The sequence below is a fragment of the Pelodiscus sinensis genome, chromosome 10 (assembly GCF_049634645.1).
Source record: "Pelodiscus sinensis isolate JC-2024 chromosome 10, ASM4963464v1, whole genome shotgun sequence".
NCBI classification, from domain to species: Eukaryota; Metazoa; Chordata; order Testudines; family Trionychidae; genus Pelodiscus; species Pelodiscus sinensis.
The window spans coordinates 129,146-151,246 of record NC_134720.1 but is presented as its reverse complement, the minus strand read 5'-3'; the positions used below and the strand labels follow the sequence as shown (position 1 = coordinate 151,246).

At 45.2% G+C, this 22,101-nt stretch overlaps 1 protein-coding gene across 9 annotated transcripts in view; it reads right to left on the bottom strand.

The window, feature by feature from the left end:
• The window catches only part of FARP2 (FERM, ARH/RhoGEF and pleckstrin domain protein 2), a 127,351-nt gene extending 106,591 nt beyond the window's left edge, over positions 1–20,760 (bottom strand). For 6 of the 9 annotated variants that reach the window (XR_012906155.1, XM_075937164.1, XM_075937158.1 and 3 more), the window contains exons 1-3: positions 19,927–20,069; positions 18,886–19,044; positions 16,970–17,197 (exon numbers count right to left, since the gene is read on the bottom strand). Coding sequence is in view for 8 of the 9 variants with exons in the window: in XM_075937164.1 (XP_075793279.1) it covers positions 16,970–17,173 (204 nt within the window). In the remaining variant the exon portion in view is untranslated. Of the gene's footprint in view, positions 1–16,969; positions 17,198–18,885; positions 19,045–19,926; positions 20,070–20,735 lie in introns of those variants that run through there. The other 3 variants (XM_006110623.4, XM_075937159.1, XM_075937160.1) reach the window with 3 other exon arrangements.
• Positions 20,761–22,101: the final 1,341 nt, after the last annotated feature.

Genomic DNA, 22,101 nt, shown 5'->3' with positions numbered 1-22,101 from the left:
TAAAGATTAATTTTTCTTTCAGTATTTTTTTAAAAGCAAAGAGAATCAGTTTTTCCATCAGTCATCTCTTCCTAGCATTCCTTTTTAACAACATTTATAACTGAATTGCTTAAATTAGTATATGTTATATGGAGAATAAAATTATATGCCTGCCAAAATAAAATATGTATGCACGCTGTATGCCGGGACACTCCCATAACCACATTCAACTCTCTCTAAATAGAGAGGGAAAACAGACTAGTTATTAAAGATTAAAATTAAAAGACAGGATTCTATTTTCATTTTCAGATTTGCGACTTTGGTGATGCATCTTTTTTTTCCACAGGCCTCAGTTTATTCAACTGTGAAACAAAGCTAATACAATCTCACATGGAAAAGATAACTCTGCATTTCTAGAGTGCCTTTCATCCATAGATCTTCAAGTATGATATAACTTTTTTTTAAATGAATAGCCAATACCCAAAACTTCACCACCCAAAACTACTTGTTTCCTTACACAATATAAAATGGACTGATTAAATAAAAACAAAACACTCACACTCAAAGATTTATTGGCTCTAAAATTCTCAGTTAACATTAAAGTTAATTCCTGTTGTAATAAGCTAGCAAATATTTAATACACAAAATCATTCTAACAACTCTTTCAATATGTCATTACAGATTTGTGTTGGAGTTACACTATTTTAGTTTTAACAAAATTTGTCTTTAATTGTATGTCTCTGTCACGGTGCGGTCTCCCCCTCAGGGTTACAGCCCCATCATCATCGCGGTTGCCTACACTCAAAGTCACCATCCTACACCCGTGTCCTATAAGTTCCTAACCGCGTGCCGGTCCAGCGGCTATATCGACCCCCGCTCCGACGCAGCAAAAGTTCGATTACGACCAGTTACCCAACTAACACCAGGATTCCCCCGTCAAGGCGGTGGGGCGGGGAAAAGGGGGGTCCGGACCCGCCCTCGCTCACGGGCCCCAGCCCAGGGCCCTAAGGGTACGGGTCGGACCAGACCCGTCCCGGCTGACGGGGCTTCCTGCCGTAGCACATCAGCCCACCAACCCGCGAGGGTTCTGCCCTGGGCTGCTTCCTTTAGCCCACCCCGGTGTCTCACCACGGGGAGGCTCACCTTCCCTTTCGCAGCCAGACTGCCGGCGGGCTCACCTCCGGCCAGCAGAATAGCGCGCCGCAATACCCCTGGTCCTGCAACGGCCCTTCCGGCTCGGCCGTCTCTGCGGGGAGCTCCTCTCTCTCTGAACTCCCCCCCTTTCCTCTCTTCCTCCTCTCCTCTCCCCCCCCCCCCCGACTACGGCGGTGGCGTTTTAAAATGTCCCGCCGCCCTTGCACGTCACCTGTCGGAAGGGGGCGGGGCCGACGTCCTTACGCTGGCCTTCAGTGCGCCGGACGTTCAGGGGGAGGGTGGGACCTTTCCGCGCTGCCCCCGCGCTCCCTGACTGCCGCCTGCACGTTGGCCGACTCCGCTCTCCCCGGTGCGGCTCCGGAGCATGCCGCACACCGCCGGACTGCTCCCCCTTTGGCGACGAGCAGCGCCTGCTCGGTGGGAGGCATCGTGCGGGGCAGGGATGCCCCGTCACAGTCACTATTACAACGTAATATGTTCAGTGTTTGTTTTTTAACTCCAGTTTCTTCAAATCTAGAAGACCCATGTAATGGCACAACAGATATTTGTTAATCAGGTCTATAAATGGTGCTGTATTTTTTTTTTTATTTAAAAATGAGAGGTTCTAAGAGTACATCTACAACTATGGTATTGCAGATGTTTCTTACATCAATGGGGGGATTTCTTACATTAACACAGTTAATCCCCCTCTCCAAGGCCTGTTTGATAGATCAACAGAAGATTTCTTCCATCGACCCAGCAGCATCTATATCAGGAATTAGGTCAACTTAACTATAGTGCTCAGGGAGGAAAATTTTTTATAACTCAGAACAATATAGCTAGCTCCTTTTAATTCGTAAGTGTAGACCTGGTCTAAACTTTTCTTTACAAGAAAGATGAACTCCTCAAATCAGCTATTTTATTTAATTTGTAGCCAGACAAACAAATTACATCTCTCATTCATCTTAGTGAGGTTTTAGTATGAAACATACACGTGACCACATAAAGCAGTGAGGGGCAACCTAGGCTAGTGAACGGGTCGAATGAGTGTCCCTACTTCATTTACGAGGGCCACAAGATTGTCATAACCAAGACAGTTTTGCTAACTGCACTTGTATATCTAGAATTTGCAAGGTGTGTTGACTGAACCATAGCAGCACTTTAACTGGATACAGAGGGAGCGCACGGCTCTCTCAATATTGTGTGCAATCAGTACACACTTCACTTCATGTGCCTTTGCTTTAAGTGTGTCACTTATGCAGAAGGAAAAAAAACTACATGGATGAAAACCAGCAGAAAAGATTTCCCACCATTGACTTAAAGGCTTACTGTGTTAAAACCACTTCACTGCTGGATCTGAGGTTAACAGATGAGCCTGGGCTCATCAGTTAATCCTCTCAGTTACACATAGACCCTCTCCCCCACTCACTGCTGCCTCTGTATCAGAGTTGGGGTGCGGGGCAGGCAGGAGCCAGTGTGCACAGGGAGCAGATTTAATGCACACTGGCTCCCAGAGAGCTGCCCGCCCCTTCTGCACTGCTGTCTTTGATACAGATGCAAAATATGGGCCTGTGTTACTGCTTCAAACATTAGCATCTGTAATTAGTGTTAGAATAAGGTCAATTAGTTTTCAGATAAATTCTCCAACAGGGTGGATAAAATTCAATGATTTTTTTAATATATATTTTAATGTCAAATTTTTATTTAAATCAGATTTTTGCAATTTAAATTGTTTTTAACTGAGATGAAGGCTTATTTTTAAATAAATCTTAAAATGAAATTTGGAAACAAGTTAAGGCCAAAAGTTATTAAAATTTATTACAATTTAAAATGTATTACATTATTTAAATACAATACATTATTATATAGCACACCAAGTTTTAAAGAAAGTCAAACCCCTGAACTAGAAGTAATTGGTCAAGTATGTAGGGTTTCCTGAAGTACGAACCCATCTTCTAACAGCAGTAGCCTATCCTGCGCATTGAGAGAAAGCGTTTACTTCATTTCTATTTAGTCAGCTAGTTCAGTTCAATGACAGGTTCAGTTAAGCCAACCGGAAGCTGAAAAAACAGAAGTCTTATTTTTCTCTTCAAACTTACAAAAAAATCAGATGTTACTTATAATGCATTTCATGCACATAGGTTTTATGTTATTACCCCTTTATCCAACAGATAAGTTAGGCTATGTCTACACTGGTGCGATCTTGTGCCAGAAGTATGCAAATGAGGCTAAGCGTGGAATATTGCTGAGCCTCATTTGCATATCTAATGAGCCGCCATTTTTTGCAGAAAAGGCTTTTGTGCCAGAAAGAGCTGTCTACACGGCCCCTTCTTGCGTAAGAAAAACTCTCTTGTGCCATGCCGTTACGCTGATTATTTTCAGGAATACTGGCATTGCGCAAGTGGGTTTTTCTTGCGCAAGGAGGGGCAGTGTAGACAGCTCCTTCTGGCACACGAGCCTCTTTCACAAAAATGGCGGCTCATTAGATATGCAAATGATGCTCGGCGATATTCCAAGCTTAGCCTCATTTGCATACTTCTGGCGCAAGATTGCGCCAGTGTAGACATAGCCTGTATGTTTGAGGTCTTGCAGGTCAAGTACATTAGAAGGAAAAACTGAGGATAGAGTCACGTGTTTCTTTGATGCGATACAGTTTATATACAAAGAATGCACAGATCATCCTGTTTCTTTGAACACAGAAAGAATCAAACAGGAAACAGCTTCCTTGCTCAGTATTCTAAGCCTCTTTCCAGACAGCACCCAACCTAAAAAGCTCTCCCCCATGGTAACTCTACAAGTGCTTCTCGGCCTGATCTTGGCTTTCTGATCCTGTCTTCCCTGTCTGGTTCTCTAGTGTTTATGGTTGTTTGCTCGCTCTACCTATCTACCCACCCACCCACCCACCCCCATTTTTCCTTAAATAAGAGAAGCTATCACATTGAGCTATTGCACACAAGCCCCAACTTAACATAAAAGAAAGACTATCTTCAGCATGATGCAAAAGAAATCTCAGTTTCAAGACAGTGGTCTGATACAAAAGAATTGACTACTTCAAGAAGTACAGCATTCCACATAAGTTTATGTCAAAGGCCCACATACTATAGTTATGTTTAGGTCCTGGGAATCTTAGATTGAACAGTGCCAGTGAGGGGAAAAACCAAAAAGTCAAACCACAAAACACAAAATAACAGGTTTTTAAAAGTATAGTAGAATCATATTTTACTGGAAAGCCTGAACTACTTTCTTTTTAAACCCTATAATATCTTCAAAATTTCAAATAGTGAATTACTAACGTTTTCTTCTGAGGTCAGACAAAAAAATTCTAAGGCAGCTTATTTGCCATATTTAGGGTAGTCAAGCAGCAATGACAAACATCTGGCTATAATTCTTTCAGGAATTTTGATTATTTCTTCCTGGTCATAAAACAAAAACATTGAGCTTACAAATATAGCATTTAGATTCTTTTAGCATATTGTTTAATAAGATTCAGAAGCAGTCTGTCCTCCCACTTTCCCACATATTTAAGCTGTTAATACTTCTAGAGCACACAGAAAAATCCACTGTGAAACGAAGTCCTAAATACATGAAGGAAGAGAATGGTTTGGGTGTGGGGGAGGAGGGTGGAGGAACAGGGAAGCACAAAAGCTTCATGTTTGTGGCAGAGAGAGAAAGCTCTAAAGACCAAAAGTTTCCTTCAAAAGGAGGGGCCTCTCAAACTCTGAGGACTTGCTAGGCATTGTCCCAAATTACACTCATTATATGAAATTAAAAACACCTCAACAGTTATTCCTAAGTAAGCTTGTTCGGGTTCTCTTTATACATTTCCCATTGCAGTAAGTTTGATTCCTGGTAGGGATGTAAGCAAAAAAATCGACTAATTGACTATCCAATAAGCAAAAAAGGGGAAGCGCCCTCATGGAGCCTGGAGTCAGCAGGGGCTCTTGTACGGTTAAAAGGGAAGTGCCCGTGTGGAGCCCGGGTCATCAGGACTCCCTGCTGGCTGCGGGTTCCAACTTTGAAATGCACAAGAGCCCCTGCTAGGGCTCATGCACATTTCAAAGGCGGAAGTTCTTATCGACTATTGGAACAGTCAAGGGAAATCCTATCGACTATTCAATTAATTGAAATTTAGCATCCCTAATTCTTTGATAAGCATGCATTAGTATTTACATCTTTTACTTCGCAATGATGGGAATTTTTGTTGATGATTAAACTTTGATGCAGCTACTATTGTTAGCATGTACTGATGATGTTACTGATTTTTTAATATTGTATACTGGCTAGAAGCTGACAATTCTTTAAAAAAAAAACTCAGGAAGTCAATGATTGGCATACAAGCTTTCAGATTACTTCCTGAACAGTGCTGCAAGCAGCCCCAAAGGTCCTAAGCCAGTTCCTGATTTTAAGATCTAAGACTGTGTGGTCAGACAGCAAACCACTGAACTAAAATGATAATGAACATCTAAGTATACACAATTTTATGCCATGCCTTTTAAATTAAAGGTGCATGAAAACCATAAAAATGCCTAAAATAAGCATTTAAAATAAGATGTTATCGAATAATTAACTTTAAGAAAAAAGAGAAAATGCATGGTTTTAAACAAGTCAAGCAAATTTCGTGAATATGAATCAGAGATACCATCTGTTTTGTTCAATACTTCAAAAACTCCCCCCCTCCCCCCAAAAAAACCAAGTATGGAGCATCTCTCATTGCCAACACTAAGTACTTTATCTTAGCATAGTTAATCTAGCTAGCTAAAATAGAATAGCTATCAACAATAAAAGATATCAGTGAATTCAACCAAGCTTGGAAATAATGCAGTATCAGTTCTGATAATGAAATTAAATCTTAACTATTAACACAATTAAAGGCAGTCTCAGAAATGTCAATTTCCACTCTTTTTCCAAACTCTCTCACATCTTCTCTATGGTTTTTTGGACTGCACCTAACTTCAGTTGACATATTCAGGAGTTTGAAGCTCTTGCACAGTTAGAGCTTTATCTATGCAATTTTTCTTACAACACAAGGATAATAAAGAAATATGATTCAATGGAAATTAACTATATGCCAAATCATCCCTGCAAGAGATACTAAAGCAGGGGCGGCTAACTAGTTAGACACGAAGAATTAAAATAGCTGTGGATAAAGTGTGAAGAGCCACGTATTACATATATAAAAATAAATATATATCTGTAGATAGATATAATACACAAAATGTAGTGATAAAAACAACATTACAGTACAGGACATTTTGGACAAAAACAATAAAAAGTGTCTAGCCACTTAAAAAATTCACAGCTAATCCATAGATCTTCAGAGAACTTGACAAGGGAACAAACATAAAATTATTAAAAAAAACCTTTGAAAAATACAGTAATATTTTGCACACTAAAAAAAAGCATCCCCACCATGTATTTTAAATGTAACACTACTGCCTTATTATGTCCAGTTGCGTTTTTTAAAATGAAAACTGATCTGAGAAGTAAATTAGCACAATTTGAAGCGCCTGTTTCACTCCAGCTTGTTGATCTCTGGTATGGTATCCTCATTTTTTTTTCTGTTTTTTTAATTATGAAAATTATGGCTTTGTTATAGTTCTAAAAATTCAGGTCTGTTCCAGGCTGCAAATATGACAGGTTCAAAAACAATAAGGAACTCATATCTCAGAATAATTGCTTCAGCCTGGCAAACAATAGCCTTTGAATTTTCCTTAAAGAAACACAGTGTAAACGAGGTACATGCAGATTCTTTTTTTTTTTTTTTTGCGCCCTGGAATTAAGTATGACATCTGTGTTGACTGCCTTATTCTGCATCCATGAAGACTTTGAATTTAATGTGCTTTAGCACCACCACCCCCAGCTCTAACCCAATGCCTCACCTCTTCCTCCCATTCTAACCCAATCTCTCTCCTCTTCCCCAGAGCCAGGCATCCACAGCCTCCTGGTTCCAATTCAATGCCCCAGCCCTCTCCCAGAGCCAGGGACCCCAACCCCCCTGGCTCTAATCCAATGGCTGGGTCCCAGAGCTGCCACTGCTGACACACGCTTCTCCCTCCAGGCGCTGGGACGCGTGTGCAGAGTGGCCAGCCATCAGCAGGCGCTGGGGCGCACAGCTCAGAATTAGCAAGAGCCACATTCTTTAAGCATAGAGCCGCAGACTTGCCACCCCTGCACTAAAGGAGCAAAGCATGTATATACTAGTTAGGTCAAGGGATGGAGCAGAGTCCAACAACAATCATTCCTCCTCCTCATTCCGCAGAGCCCAACCTCCATAGGGTTTAGAACTAGAGATACTAGCCCTAAGGACAGGGTTTGGAGGCAAGAGCAACCCCCAAAATGCCATTATCCTGAGCAAACCTATGGAAAATCCATAGAAAGTTTTAGCACAGATTATCACCCTCCTCTCTTTCAGCATTAACTAGCACTCTACATTACCACCTTTGGAGATGGTTCATAGGCGTGGGCAGGAAGCCAACAACAGCTTGAGCAAGCTGTTCTGTCTCGTGTGCCACTGCCCAAAAACTTCAATTCTCCTTGGTTCATAAGACAGCCTTGATTAGAGAATCATGCTCCCTGTTCCCTCTGTAAATCCTTTAATATCCCTCTGTTATCCCTCATGTATGCTGGGAGCTTCAAGGAATTCACCAGACTGTGTATCAAATAATTGTCCCCTGCTCCACATGGGAAGGGATGTATTAGTCCTGTATTAATACACTTTTAAGACTCAACCTAACCCCCACCTCCCAAAAAAGTTCACATAATAAAAAAAATGTGAATATATCACAAGAGAATGAAAAAAAACATGACTCCAACTCTGCTACATTAGTCTATTGTAGTATAGGTAACAGTAATATTTCTGCTTTTTCCTGTAACGTCCAAAAGGGACACAGCCAAATCAAACAACTTAGGAGACGTGAATATTCTCTGGCTTTACACTACTAAAATAATTAGAAAAGATATAAAGTGTCTGTCATAAGATCATAAAGCTTTAAGTTAAATATCTGAAAAAGTGAGTGGCTGAAATGCCAAAAAATTAAAAGAAAGCAGAAAAAATGATTTTCCCAATGTATAACTGCAGAGTCTATGGAACAAACACTCAAAATACAATTAAATTTAATGAAGTTAATATGTACTTAGCACAGAGAAATGCCTTTATTTAGTTGAAAAACACTTTCCCTCTAATGAAGACGAAGCATCATGACAAGGGAGTGGAGAACAAAGCAAAAAAGCCGATTCTAGCACAACACACTATTTTTGGGCTGATCCTAAAACAGAATTAGTAGATCTACTAGGATTTGTTGAATACTTTTAAAAGTTTTGCTACAATTAAGTCTCAAGCATGGAAGACAACTTCCTATTGAGTTGATAAGACGTCTCAAACATTACTTTAACATTTTATAAGACTAGGGGGCTGTGCCTTCTCACTACACTCGCGTAACCCTCAGCCGCTTTCACTTCACTGTTGACGTCATTCTGTCACCTGGCAGGAACATTCTGTCGTCCAGCAAGAAAAACTTTTTTACATATAAAGAGAGATTACAGATAGTGAAAGTGTCATTGCACGCAATAGAAGGAGTAACAAAGCCCAGAACTGGAATACAGTATTTGAAGTTGAGAAGAGATTTCCTCTTTCCTAACTCGAACGTGTAAGACCTAGACCAAGAGATGCAAATTTGCTACTTAAGAAAAATGAAGTAATATTCTACTCAGAAAGATAAATCATGCACAATGTTCACCTAATTAAGTTACATTTTCTGGGATGCTAATCTCCTAAATCAATCTCTCAAGCTCCTGTAACATAAAAAAATTGTAAAACTGTTTTCACAATGTTAAAAATAATTGCACTCCTGTAGCTCTTAAAGTGCCAACAGACAAGACCCCAACATCTAAGGCACTGTGCAACCATGCAATAAAAGACAATTTCACTGCTAAAGAGCTTATGACCTAAAAAGGTAAGACAAACAAGAGGAAAGAATATAGTCCTTTTTTCAGATGGGTAAAATGAAGTGAAGTTTAAGTGACTCCCCTAACTTCACCCAAGGAGTCTGTGGCAGAGCCAGGAACCGAAGGCAGAACTCCTAAATCCTAGTCCAGTGGTTTAACCACAAAACCATGCTCCTGTACACAAACAGTTTGTACAAATTACTTCAGTTAGTACTGCATTTTTTTTTATTGAAACAATGATCAAGCAAGTAAGAGATCCCCAATTATTTTCTCTTTCCCTAATACAAGTTTGAAGTGGACCCTCTGCATATGGCAATTATCAGGGCTCAACAAATACACTCGCCCACAGCGAGTAGATTTTACCAGCTGGCGAGTGCAGGGGTGGACTGGCCCGGTGGGCCGTTGTGACGGGCTGGCCAAAGCCCACACTACGGACGGCGCAGCCCCATCCGATCCGCCGGCTGGTGGAGGAGCGGAGCACTGCCGGAGAGGGGGAAGTGTGGCAATTCTCAGCGCTGGGCTGCCTGCATGCAGCTCTGGCGTGAGGAGGCGAGGCATGAGCCAGAGGGCAGGACGCCGGCAGATGCCAGGACACTGGCGTGACGTGGCGTCCTGACGTCACAGCTGGTGACCGCCGGATTAAAAAAGGCTCCGGCAACCCTGCAAAGTGGAAGGCAGAAGCCAGGTAGGAGAGGGGGTGGGGCTTGTGCTGTGGGAAGGGAAGGGAAGGGAAGGGAAGGGGGTCAGGAGAAGAAGAAAGGGGAAGGCCCCAAGGGACAGGGGTGCAGGAGAGACAAATGCCAGGGGGCCAAGTGCAGACAATGATGAAAAAGACAGGAGGAGAGGTGTCAGTGGGAGGGAGACAGGGTGATACTGGGAGAGGAGAGGGTAAGGGCATTGGGGGCTAGAGGAGAAGGTGCTGGGAGAAGGCTTGAAAGAAGGGGTGGGCATGAGGAAGGCGGGGATGGAGCAAGGTATGTGTGATGGCACAGGAGTATGAGGGGAACGGGGCAGAGGGTGGTGAGGGGGTGGGTATCAGGGAAAAAAAGGGCAAAGTGGGCAGGGGCAGTGAGAGAAGGGGGAGGCACCAGGAGGGTGCAGGTGCCAGGGGATACTGGGGGTGAAGCAGAAGGGCAGACACCTGCAGGGGAGGGACCAGCACCAGAGGAGAGAGGCAGGGCAGGTGTGTAGAGGGAGGTGTTAGGAGAGGGGATGAGGAGGGGTAGCTCACATGATCAAAGTAGGGCTACTGGAGGGGTGGGCGCGGGGGGGGAGAGAAGGGCTGGTGGAGGGGGGCAGGTCTCAGGAAGGCTGAGGTCAGTGAGAAGGGCAGGAGTCAGGACAGCAGAGGAGGGTGAGGGGTTGGGGAGCAGCAGGCACCGGGGCACTGATGGAGCAAGGGGAGGAGACATGGCAGCAGAGGGAAAAGGTAGAAGTTTATAAGATATTTATTAATAACTTGGGTGATATTTATTAATAACATTAGGAATTACTGCTCTTATTCTTATTAGGAATTTATGCCATTAAAAGACACTGGGGAGGGGGGGTGGCAAGTTCCTTTTTTTGTCTGGCGAGTAGAGTTTTCCATAATATGTCGAGCCCTGGCAATTATATTCAACTGCCTCCAATTTAGCATTCCCCCCCTTAAAATACTTTCCTCCAACTCTATCTGCAGTTCTGAAGTCGCAGCTGGGAAGCTCTTCACGTATTTCAGAAAGCCCATATATTCTGGTCTTAACTTCATTTAATTTAATACAGCACGGATATTTTTGAACCGGACAAACAAATCTTGGAATGGATCAGATTAAAATAAATGTCCTTCTACTGTAATATTGCCAAAGGTAGATTAAATCAAATTCTTGTATGTATGCCATGTACTTCTGACAACCATCATAAAAAAAATAAGTACCAATTAATCAAGTACAATATATCTAAGTTAGCAGGACTACACCATCAATTTTAGATTAAGTATATTTTATAAATATAAAAGTCATACAATTAACGTAAGCACACTAACAAATACATAAAACATCACTAACATATTAAGAGACAGTGTTTATACTACTGTGTATTATACTGCCTTGTCTTTTTAGTTCAGCCATTATATTTTGTGCTGTGCGTATTTAACTACCTTAAATAACTTTCATTATTTCCTCTTATTTAACATGCTCCTACCTACTGGATCTTAAATGGCTTCCTCACTACCCACCTCATTCATACTGAAGATCACAAATTATGATGCAGATTAAAATCCTTGGAAACCAAGAAATGTGAAAGTTTCTGCAGCAACCCCTCAGGAATATAAAGGCAGGCTTATGAAAAGAGCCTAACTTCAGCTGAACTGAAATCTTAAATTCAGGTACAATCAAAAAGTGAGAGAACTGAATAAAGTAAAACTCAGGATAAGAGCACTCAAGCCTACACATCTACTAGGGATATAGAAAATCATTTAAAAACGTAACCATGTAACTGCTAAAAACCCGAGCGGTTCCATATGTGGTGTGCTCTGAAGTATAAAGCTTTATGATGCAGGGCCAGCAGTTGGGAGCGGGTGTGCACTAGAAGCCAGTTTATAAGCCAGCTCCCCGGTGCACACCAGCTCCTGGCCCCACTTCCAAGAACTGCAGAGATTGCAACTAAACAAGTCCAAGACTTTCAGTCATCCCTCATACCTCATGTTTTCTAGACCATTCATCATTTTTGTTGCTCTTCTCTGGAGGTTCTCCAATTTCTCCACATCTTTCCTGAAATGTAGTGCCTAGAACTGGACACAATACTCCAACTGAGACCTAATCAGCGCAGAGTAGAGCAGAAGAATGACTTCTAGTGTCTTGCTCGCAACACTCCTGTTCATGCATCCCAGAATCATGTTTGATTTTTTTTTGGCAACAGCACCACACTGTTGACTCACATTCAGCTTGTGGTCCACTATGGCCCCTAGATCCCTTTCTGCAGTACTCCTTCCTAGACAGTCGCTTCCCATTCTGTAAGTGTGGAACGGATTGTTCCTGCCTAAAGTGGAGTACTTTGCAGAAGCTCTGAAGTGGCTTCATTTTTTCCCTGAGAAATTTTCCTATTTGGGGCAACTGTACCTCTTCCCTAAAAGCCCTGGTAGAGTTCTGAGAGCTCTAATCTCTCCTACAGTCCTTCAACATGTATTCATGTGTACTTGGAATGGGCAGCAATGCTCCAACATTTTATTGCCCACCTCATTCGATTCAGCCTGTGCTGCTCAATGTCTAACCAAGTTTCAGGGAAGGATTAGCTATGGAAGGGAGTTTACAGCAAACCCATATCAGGCTGCAATGTGGGAAAAGTTGTAACTGGATGGCAAATGGGGATGGGAGCAATGGATAGGAATGGAGAAGATAAAATTATTTAAAAACTCAACTTTTAAATACTTTTAAATCTAAAAAAGAAAGAAACATGAAGATGACATTTTTCCCTCAACTTCAGCCCTCTTGACAGCCTCCTCTATGCTCCTTTATCTTGATGTGTCAACAGGAAACAGGAAAAGGTTAGATGAAGGTCTGCGGGAGTGGAATATCCATTGATAGCTTGCAGCCAAGTGGAGCATCAGTGGTTCACTAAACATGTGTCTTGGAATGAGAGATGTTTAAGAAGAAAGTGTTTGGAGGGAGTCTGGGGGAGCCTAGATTGTTGCAAGGGAAACGGGTCAAAGAAGTGGATTCCAACTTGGAAGTTCACCATTTTCAGCACCTACTGCAAGAGCTAAGTTGTTAGCTGTGTTCCTGAAACATCTAGAACAACTGCTATTATCTTCCTTTCCCCCTAAATAACTTGGTCAGTTCAGAGAAGGGAAGTGAAGAGCTAGTCTTACTATGCCAGCAATCCATTAGCGGATGAAGAGTACTCAGTTTCAAAAGTGCTTAACTTCAAATATTAAGTTGTGGGCCTTCTTTTTGGTATCAGACACTAATTCTCAGAAAGGAAAAATCTATCAATAGTTTCAAGAGTCTCCCATCCACCACTTCCCCCCCCCATCTCTGCACAAACTTGTGGTAAGTCCTTTTTCTGCTCAAAAAATAAAAAAAGGTTTAAAGGGTTATTTGTTAGGATCCTCACCACCCCAAAAAACATGTTCAAATGAATTCAAGTTTCCCCCAGAAATTCCGCCCTAGCCCATGACTTGACCAAGCAACTTTCAGGACAACCTGACTGTAGATGAAACACTGAGCTTTAAGCAGAAACATGGCTGCTTCTTTAATACAGAACAGGTATGTTCCAGTCTATATGAACCATATACTTAAAAACTCATAAGCAGCCTTTCCTAGAAATTGTGGACTGATTTCTGTCAAACTCCAGAAGGCTCACAAGCTCCTGTATATGTAACTGACTAGCAGAAAATCAACAACCAGTTTTTTCAACTTTATTAGTCTCACAAAGCTTTTATTCCCTCTGTCCATTTCTTTCAAGAGCTGAAAGAAATGAAATTCAGTCAAAAGTCCACTTCATTCAGAAGTCCAAATAACAAGTCCACTTAAGGCCTCTTTTTGTGCACACGTTTATCTATCAGTAACAGATATCAAACACCCTCTGAGAATACATCAGAGCAGACTAGCTTCCCCATACACTGCCCTCAACACACACTCACCCTCACCTTCACTCTCTCCCGCTCGCTCTCCACTGTTAGGGAGTTAAAAACAAGCTCATGTGCATGCCCACTCAGAAGTTTTCATCCTATATAACAGAGCTCTTGACCCTAGATGATTCAAATAGCATAAACAGTTTTTGGATTAACAAGCCATGAGTCATGCAGAAGCCTTTTTATCTGCAGCAGTTAGCTACAAATTCAATATTCCACACCCAGACTCAGTAATTTCTAGAGCCAAGGAATTTTTTTTAATTTTATATTTTTTGTTTAATGTTTTGGGAATTTCATTGTATTCTTCCCTGTCCAAGAGGCAGGTCCTGCCCCCAAAGGATGTGGGGTCCTCAGAGCAATCCCACCCCTCACGCACCCTGCAGCACAGCTCCTGTTCCACAGAGCTGAACCCTGCTGCTTGTGGCATTGCAACCTGGCCTGAAGGGTAGCAGTGCCACTCACTCAAATGGGGCCCAGCTACCTCTCCACCCATCACAGAGGGGCTCCTGGGCCAAATCTGCACAGCACTACAACCCTTCACCCCACAATACAATACCCAGAGCCACTCCCATCCACACGGTACAGGAGTTACAGGCACAGACATCGTTTTAATAGTCATTTTCCATTAGTGAAAAACAATAACCATTCGTCATTTCCACTTGTTTAGGTCTATGAAAATTCCTCACATGTACAAAGTGTCACATGCTATTAGCATCTGATTCTGGAGCAGCTGCTCAGAGGCCTGCTCTTCCCCTGCTCTGAGTGCTGTTTTACAAAAGCAGTCGCTCAGCTTTACGTGATCCCCAAACTTCTGCTTTCCTTGCCGGCTGGTGCTAATGGCCATTGGTACAGAACACTACACTACTCCAAAAAAAATTGAAATACCTTCTCACAATCAGCAGTATGCAGCTGTTACTCCTCTCCCCAGGCATTCAGTAAATTAACTTTTAAAGAAAGGAAGGAAAAAGGAGGACTCGGCCCTAAACTCATATAGCAACCTAACAGGATATCTGCTGCATTGGGATACTATTAATACCGTCTACTCTGCTTTTACAGTAAACTTCCGATAATCCGGCACCTTTAGGACCCAGGGGGTGCCGGATTATGAGATATGCCGGACTATCAGAAGGGGGGGGGCTATGAGAGGTCTGGGGTGGAGTGGGGGGGGGGGGGGAAATGTGCTCCTTGGTGCTGTGGGACCAACCCAACAGCACCCCAGCTGCTTTGCCCTGGACTTCCCCAAGTCAGCCGCTGCCAAAACTGACCAGCGGCTGACTCGGGGAAGCCGGGGGCAGAGCTGCTCCAATTGTCCAGCTGCCCGGAGCACTTCCAGGTTCCAGATGGTGCTGGACCATCAGGAGTGCCGGACCACTGGATGCCAGACCACTGGAGTTTTACTGTACTTATTTTTATTACCATACTGCCTAGGAGCCCCACTCACAGACCAGGATTCCATTGTGCTGGGTGCTGTACAAATACAGAACAAAAAGACAGTGCCCACCCCAAGGAATTTATAATCTAAGTATGAGAGACAACAGGCGGATAGTGCAACAATATTAAGAACCATGATAAGCAGTAATCTCAACACACTAGCAGCCTATATATACACATTGTCAAGTTTTTGTAGGCATCACAGCAGAGAAAAGTTTTGAGGAGGATAATGGGTTAGTTTTGCACATGTTTACAGGGAGTTCAGCACAAGTACCAAGGGCAGCATGGGAGAAAGGATCATGGTGCTTATTTGAAATATTAACAAGTGGGGTTGATGGAGGTTGCCCTCATGGACTAACTGGAGGTAGAAGTCAACGTATCAGTAGTTAAGAGATGACACACAGATAGGTTGCAAAGGGCCCTGAAACTAAGTAGCTTATTTTTGATGCACTAAAGGAGTCAGTGGAGAGATACAAAGAGACAAAGCACTAGATAAGAAGAACAATCTGTGCAGCATCATTCTGAATGGATAGGAGTATGTCAAGAGTGCATTCACAAAGCAACAAAAAAAGAATGCTCAGGTAACTGAAAGATAAGTAAAACCAGCTGAAGTCTGTACAGCAATTCAAAGCTTTGTACATTTGCTCTAAAAGTCTGGATTTTACTAATGTAGACTAACCTGAACGTTGAATATATCTTAACTGAAATAGAAAAATGTTTTCTAACCCTATTATCTGTGAAAAATTTGTATTTTACTTTTGGGAGAGGGATGGGGGGGAGGGAAGGAGGTGAAGGACAGAAGAACCTAGGGGAGAAGGAGATGAAAAGGTAAGAAACAGATTCTATTCAGCTGTTTTTACAGCATTCCCACAATTTTAAGTATAAATTTTTAAAGACTGCTATTACTCAGCAACCATAATAATGACCCAGCACCAAAGACCTAGATGTCCAGGATAATTTTTCAGAGAGCATCGTCGGATAACTATGGAAAGGACTCTCCAAATCACTCAGCTGTGTAGAGTTTGGCATTACAAATTAATTTACAAAAGATGCAAAAAATTAAATTTAAAACAGATTTTAGGCTTCCCCTACCACCAAGCCAAGAGCATGCTAAGTCTTTAAACCAGGAAATGAAAAATAATTCTTCAAGACACGAAAGTATAAAACAAAATGCTCACATCCAGATACCTGAAGCTCCAGCAATGCAAAAAACCAACAAAAAAAACAGTAAACGTTCTTAGCTACTATACATGCTGGCATATTAACCAATTATTATACAAGTGTGACATTTGTTCAGTGAAGTTAATATCTGAATTATGTATGTATGTAACACCTATGTTCCTTATAAGAGCCACACTTGCAAGCCTTAGATGTGCAAATGAGGTCTATTAACAAATGAGTAATTTGAAGGAAAACAAAGGCTTCTTTTTCCTTGCCATGAGTTTTGTATTAATCTCCACCCCAGAAATTCCCTTGAAATTGTGTCAGTTTAGACACCAGTATATACAATGAATGCTACACTAGGGCAACACTTCAGGAGGTGGGGCGGGGGAGGGGAGGCACATGCCCCCAGACACTGTGGGCTGGAGGGGATGGCCAAAAATCAACGTGGGATAGGGGAACAGGCATAGGAGGGTTCCACCACCTTGGCAGGGGGAGCAATGCAGTGGAGCCACCTTGCTCCACTTCCCCCTGCCACTGCTGGTGAGAAGATGGCACCCTGCTAGCCCTCAGGCCACCTCAGCTGGGGGAAGAAATGGGGCGGGGAGAGGGTGGAGCCCAGGCCAACGGGTGGAGGGGTGGGGGGGCGGCGTCTGTCCCAGCCCTTCTCCGGCTAAACTAAACTTATCTGAAATAAGGCTGAAACTTTCTTACCTCAACATTTAGTACTTCCACAGTGTTGTCCAACAGCTTTAGTTTGATTGATAAATCCCTTTCATGCATTTTGGCAGGTGTCATTGCTATTGATGTAGAAAGGTTCTGGTCTGGCTCCAGCGTACTCACTCCAGTATTCTTCTGGACTCCCAAACGAGAACCAGGCATCTGCAGTACTCTGTATGTTCCTTCTATCTCCCCCATTATTCATCGACAATGTCCAAATACCTAAACGGAATATAGAGAATCATGACTAACATATTTTTCATCTAACAACATTTAATTATTTCATTTCTTTCAAAATGAAGATTCTACAAACAGAAAACAATTTGACATTTTAAAAGTTATACATGAGTCCTCACAAACTTTTTTTATTCAACTAACAAAATAATCATATTACCATATTGAAAAAAAATAAAATTGACCAAAATGAAGTTGAAAAAGCCAATTACTGGGGAAGAACACAATGAAAATAGAGATGATAAAACCAAGTAGTAACATACCAAATAGTCAATCAGAAATATGGACAGGAAACAAGTAGAGATGTGAAAGGCTGCTTACCCAATAAGTATCACCCCAAATGCTAACCAGTTAAGTAGTAACAGGGAAAGGAGCGGGGAACTGGAGCAGCTCTCCACCTGCCGCAGGTAGAGGGCTATTCCAGCCCCGCGGGGCCCTTGCAGAGCCTCTGTCTGTGAGTAAACCAGGGTACCCTGTAGGCAGGGACTGCTGCTCCAGTGGAGCAGCCTCTGTCCATGGGAAGCCCAGGGGGCTGCCACAGATAGGGGCAGCTCCAGCAAGAACTGGGCGCTGGAAGAGCCAGCTCCAGCCCCAGCCCTGGGTTGGGGACAGAAGCCCCAGCACTGGGTGGGAGCGGTCCCCAGCCAAGGATCCCGCTTTAGTTGATTAACTGGTTAAACTCTAGGTAAACCTAATGTTTAACCAATTAACTGATTAACTGGGATTTAACATTCCGAGTAACATGAGAGAGAGCATAGAAGCAAAACTCTCTCACTAGGAGGATGGTGAAGCACTGGAAGGGTTACCCAGGGAGTTAGTGGATTCTCTGTTTTAAATGTTTAAGGCTCAGCTTGACAAGCCCTGGCTGCAATAATTTAATTGGGGTTGGTCCTGCTTTGAGCAATGGGTTGGACTAGACCTCCTGAGGTCTCTTCCAAACCTAAACTTCAACAATTTTAAGTCATCAAACAAAATGTTACAATTTAATCACTAATATTTTGCTTGATAATAAGGCAAGAAAAAGAAAAGCTACATATTAACCGATGACACAAATCAAAAAAGAAAAAAAAATCTTTTGTTGTTTGCACACTGGTTCAGGTCATCAGGATCAGTCATTTGATGCCCACTGCAATTTATGGAAAAGGTGACTTGGCATCATCTCTGGAGATCCTGTGGACTGCCAGTCCTGTCACAAAGACATACCTTAGGCCTTGTCTACCCTTAGAAATAAGGCTGAATTTATTAAGGTCAATTTTTCAGCACCCAATTTTGTAAAGTCAAAGATACATGTCCCCATTGTGTGCAAGAATTCAATGCAGTGAGTCCCCAGTAGGGTGGATACTGTCAATTTTGACAGTGATGCACTGTGGGTAGTCATTTCACAGTTCCTGCCATCCTTTTGCAGTCTGGGTTACCCTCTCAGTGCAAATGGGATCAAAACAGTGCAGTAGGTGGTTCTGGGTACATGTTGTCAGCATCCCATAATGCACTCATCTCCTCCCTCCCCTCCAACTGAAAACATCGTCAAACAATCTTTTTGTGCACATTTTTGCCCCTCGTTATACATGCAGACATCATAGTAGGATAGCAGATGCCACAGCAAGATAAGCATGCAATCCAGCATAGAATCCATTCAGCAGCAAAGTTCTATGGCAATCATAGCAAACATCTTGCACCTTATGTTACAGTATGTCCAGAGCCCATCCAGGAACTGCCAGAACGAGGAAGACTCTCAGAAGGCCATGAAGAGACTTCTGCGAAGCATTTGAGAGAAGCAATTGACAGATGAGGGCAGCATTTGATCCTCTTGACACAGTGGAAAGCCAGTTCTGGTGCTGAGACACAAACAGATTGCTTTCCTCCACTGTGAAGCACACTAATACCAGAATGAGATCTGCTCCGACAGCTCAGAAGCCAGTGGAAATAGCCTTGCGGAAGGTTGCAACACCAGACAGCTACCAGTCAGTTGAGAATCAATTTGAAGTAGGTAAATCTACAGTGGGGGCTGCTGTGATCCAAGTAGGCAATGCAACCTATACCCTTCTGCTAGGAAGGGCAGTGACTCTGGGAAACATGCAGGACGTAGTGGATGGCTTTGCCTCGATGGGATTCCCTAACTGTAGTGAGGCAGCAGAGGGTACGCATCCGTCTTGGCATTTGGCCGCCTTGCTGAAGAGCACACAGACACAAGGACCTGCGTCTGACGAGGGGCTTTGCCCACCGCGCTTATGCTCCTGCAGTGCAGTTAGTCTGTGAGGAGCGCTGGTCTGGCTGAGCGGTCCGCAATTCGGAGCGCTGCCCGCTTTACTGCCACTGCCCGGGGAGCCCGCTCGCCCTTCCCTCGCAGAGGGGCCTGGCACCGGGGCGCTACGAGCCCCGCCCTCGTGGCACTAGGCGGGCGGGACTGGCCCCGGCACTGGGGGCAAGGCGAAGCAGTACCGGCCCCACGGCCTCCCTCTCTCCGAGCAGGGCCCCGCGGCAGGCGGGCCGCACCGGCCATGGCGACAATTCGCTCCCGCCGCCCGCCCGGCCCCTGACGGAGCCTCTGGCGAGTCTGCAAAGCGCCGCCGCGGCCCCGCGCGAGCCTGCGGCTGGGGCGGGCGGGGCCGGCCCTGGGCGCACAATGGCGCCGGCTGCGGGGCGAGCGGGGCCGGGCCGGTTCCGCGGGGGCTGTCACCCCGCCCCGGCCGGAGCCCCCCGCGCCGCCCCCGCCTTACCTCACGCGCCGCCGCTCCCAACCGTCCGCGCCGGCCCGCGCGCCCGCTCTCCGCTCTGGCCCCCTCCGGCGGCCTGCGCGAGCCTGCCCCGGCGGACCCGGCGCTGATTGGTCGACGCCCGCAACCGAGGCCGGGTGGGGCGGGGCCAAGCCGCACCGCCCACAAGCTTCCCATTGGCTGGCTCGTGCACAAGCTGTGGGGGCAGGGCCCGCGGCGATAGACCCGGGAGCGAGCGGGGGGGGGGGGGGCAGGGCCCGCGGCGACAGACCCGGGAGCGAGCCGGGGGGGGCGGGGCCCGCGGCGACAGACCCGGGAGGGAGCCGGGGGGGGGGTGGGTGCGGGGGGGGGCAGGGTCCGCGGCGACAGACCCGGGAAGGAGCCGGGGGGGGGCGGGGGGGGGGCAGGGTCCGCGGCGACAGACCCGGGAGCGAGCCGGGGGGGGCGGGGCCCGCGGCGATAGACCCGGGAGCGAGCCGGGGGGGGGTGGGGCCGGGGGGGGGGGGCGGGGCCCGCGGCGACAGACCCGGGAGCGAGCCGGTGGGGGGGCGGGGGGCGGGGCGACAGACCCGGGAGCGAGCCGGGGGGGGCGGGGCCCGCGGCGACAGACCCGGGAGGGAGCCGGGGGGGCTGGGGGCGCGGGGGGGGCAGGGTCCGCGGCGACAGACCCGGGAGCGAGCCGGTGGGGGGGGTACTGATCACTGTGCAGCACGGCCCCGCCCCGCGGTAAGGGCACCGCGCCTCGTGCGGGAGCCGCCACACCCCGCCCTCCCCGCAGGCCAGCTGGCGGGGGCGTGCTGGGGCGGACCCACCTTTCCGAAGTGGTAAACGCACCAGCTTGTCCAGTGCCGCGGGGCGCACGTAACGCTGCTCTCAGCAGCGCTGAGCCTGCCCGGCCACTGCGGCGTGGAGCCCAATAGAAAAACAAAACGCATCAAATGCGACCTAGGTAAAGGGGAAATCCAGGACACAAGGACACAGCGGAAGAATGCAAGAAACCGATCATCCCCATGCAAAAAGACACTTACAGCCTAGGTTCAGCCCCGAAACAAAAAAACCTGATGGGCCTGTTTTGCTTTGAACAAAACATAATATTCAAGGGTATGTTTTATTCAGCTTTTTCCATGCACACTTATATGCTTGTTTCAAATGGTGTAAATTACCATTTGAGACCTTGTACTAAGGATATTAAATATCAATTCATTTACTAGTTGAGTAGTCAATAGAATTTCCATTAACTACTGGACTAGGCACTAGGCACTTCCATATTCCTTTTCTGAAATGTACAAAAACCCCAGTGGGGGCTCTTGTGCATTTTAAAGCAGAAGCACCCACATGGAGCTGGAGGTCAGTCCCCTGCTGACCCCCAGGCTCGATGCGATGCAATCGCTTTGAAATGCCGTGCAGAGGCCGGGGTCAGGGGAGGACTCCCCAGCTGACTCCAGGTTACACAGAAATGCCACACAGAGCCCAAAGTCAGAGAGGCCCCAGCAGACCACAGGCTCCATACATCACTGTGAAGTACTCCCTGTTCGCTCCCCCCTCTTTGCTGCATCTATGATAGAAGCAGAAGGGGGGAGGGGAGCGCGACTAGTCAACTTACTGGATGCTTAGCGGACAGTTGACTAGTCCTTAACATCCTTACTTGGTAGTGTAATGGAGCCCTATTGATTTCTGCACTCCATCCACTTGGTGCCCCACAAGAGGTCAGGGCCTTATTGCTTCAGCCAGTAGTCAGCAACAATAACTTCGTCCACCTAGAAATACTGCATAACATTTTTCTAAATGATGGGGTGATGGCACCCAGTTCTACCCTTACACAGGAAGTAAAGCTAATAGGAAGAATAAGAGAAACAAGTGGTGGTTAAAGACAAAGGAAATGCTGAGAATAAACTTGCATTAGATCCAGGAGATCCACTGTAGTTCAGTTACAGAAATAGAAAATCTACCCCTGCAATGTAAGATTTATTGAATGCAAACCATGTACCAAAACGAAATAGACATCTCGGCTCTTTGTCTCCCTGTCATTGATCCAATAAATGCAAAACCACAAACTGCAGAAATCACCAACACCATCTCCCAGAAAATCTAGCACAAAATAGGAGATACTCATCATTAATACTTCTGTATACAGCTGGCACTTGACTGAGACCTCTATGCCTTGAATGGCCTCTGTAT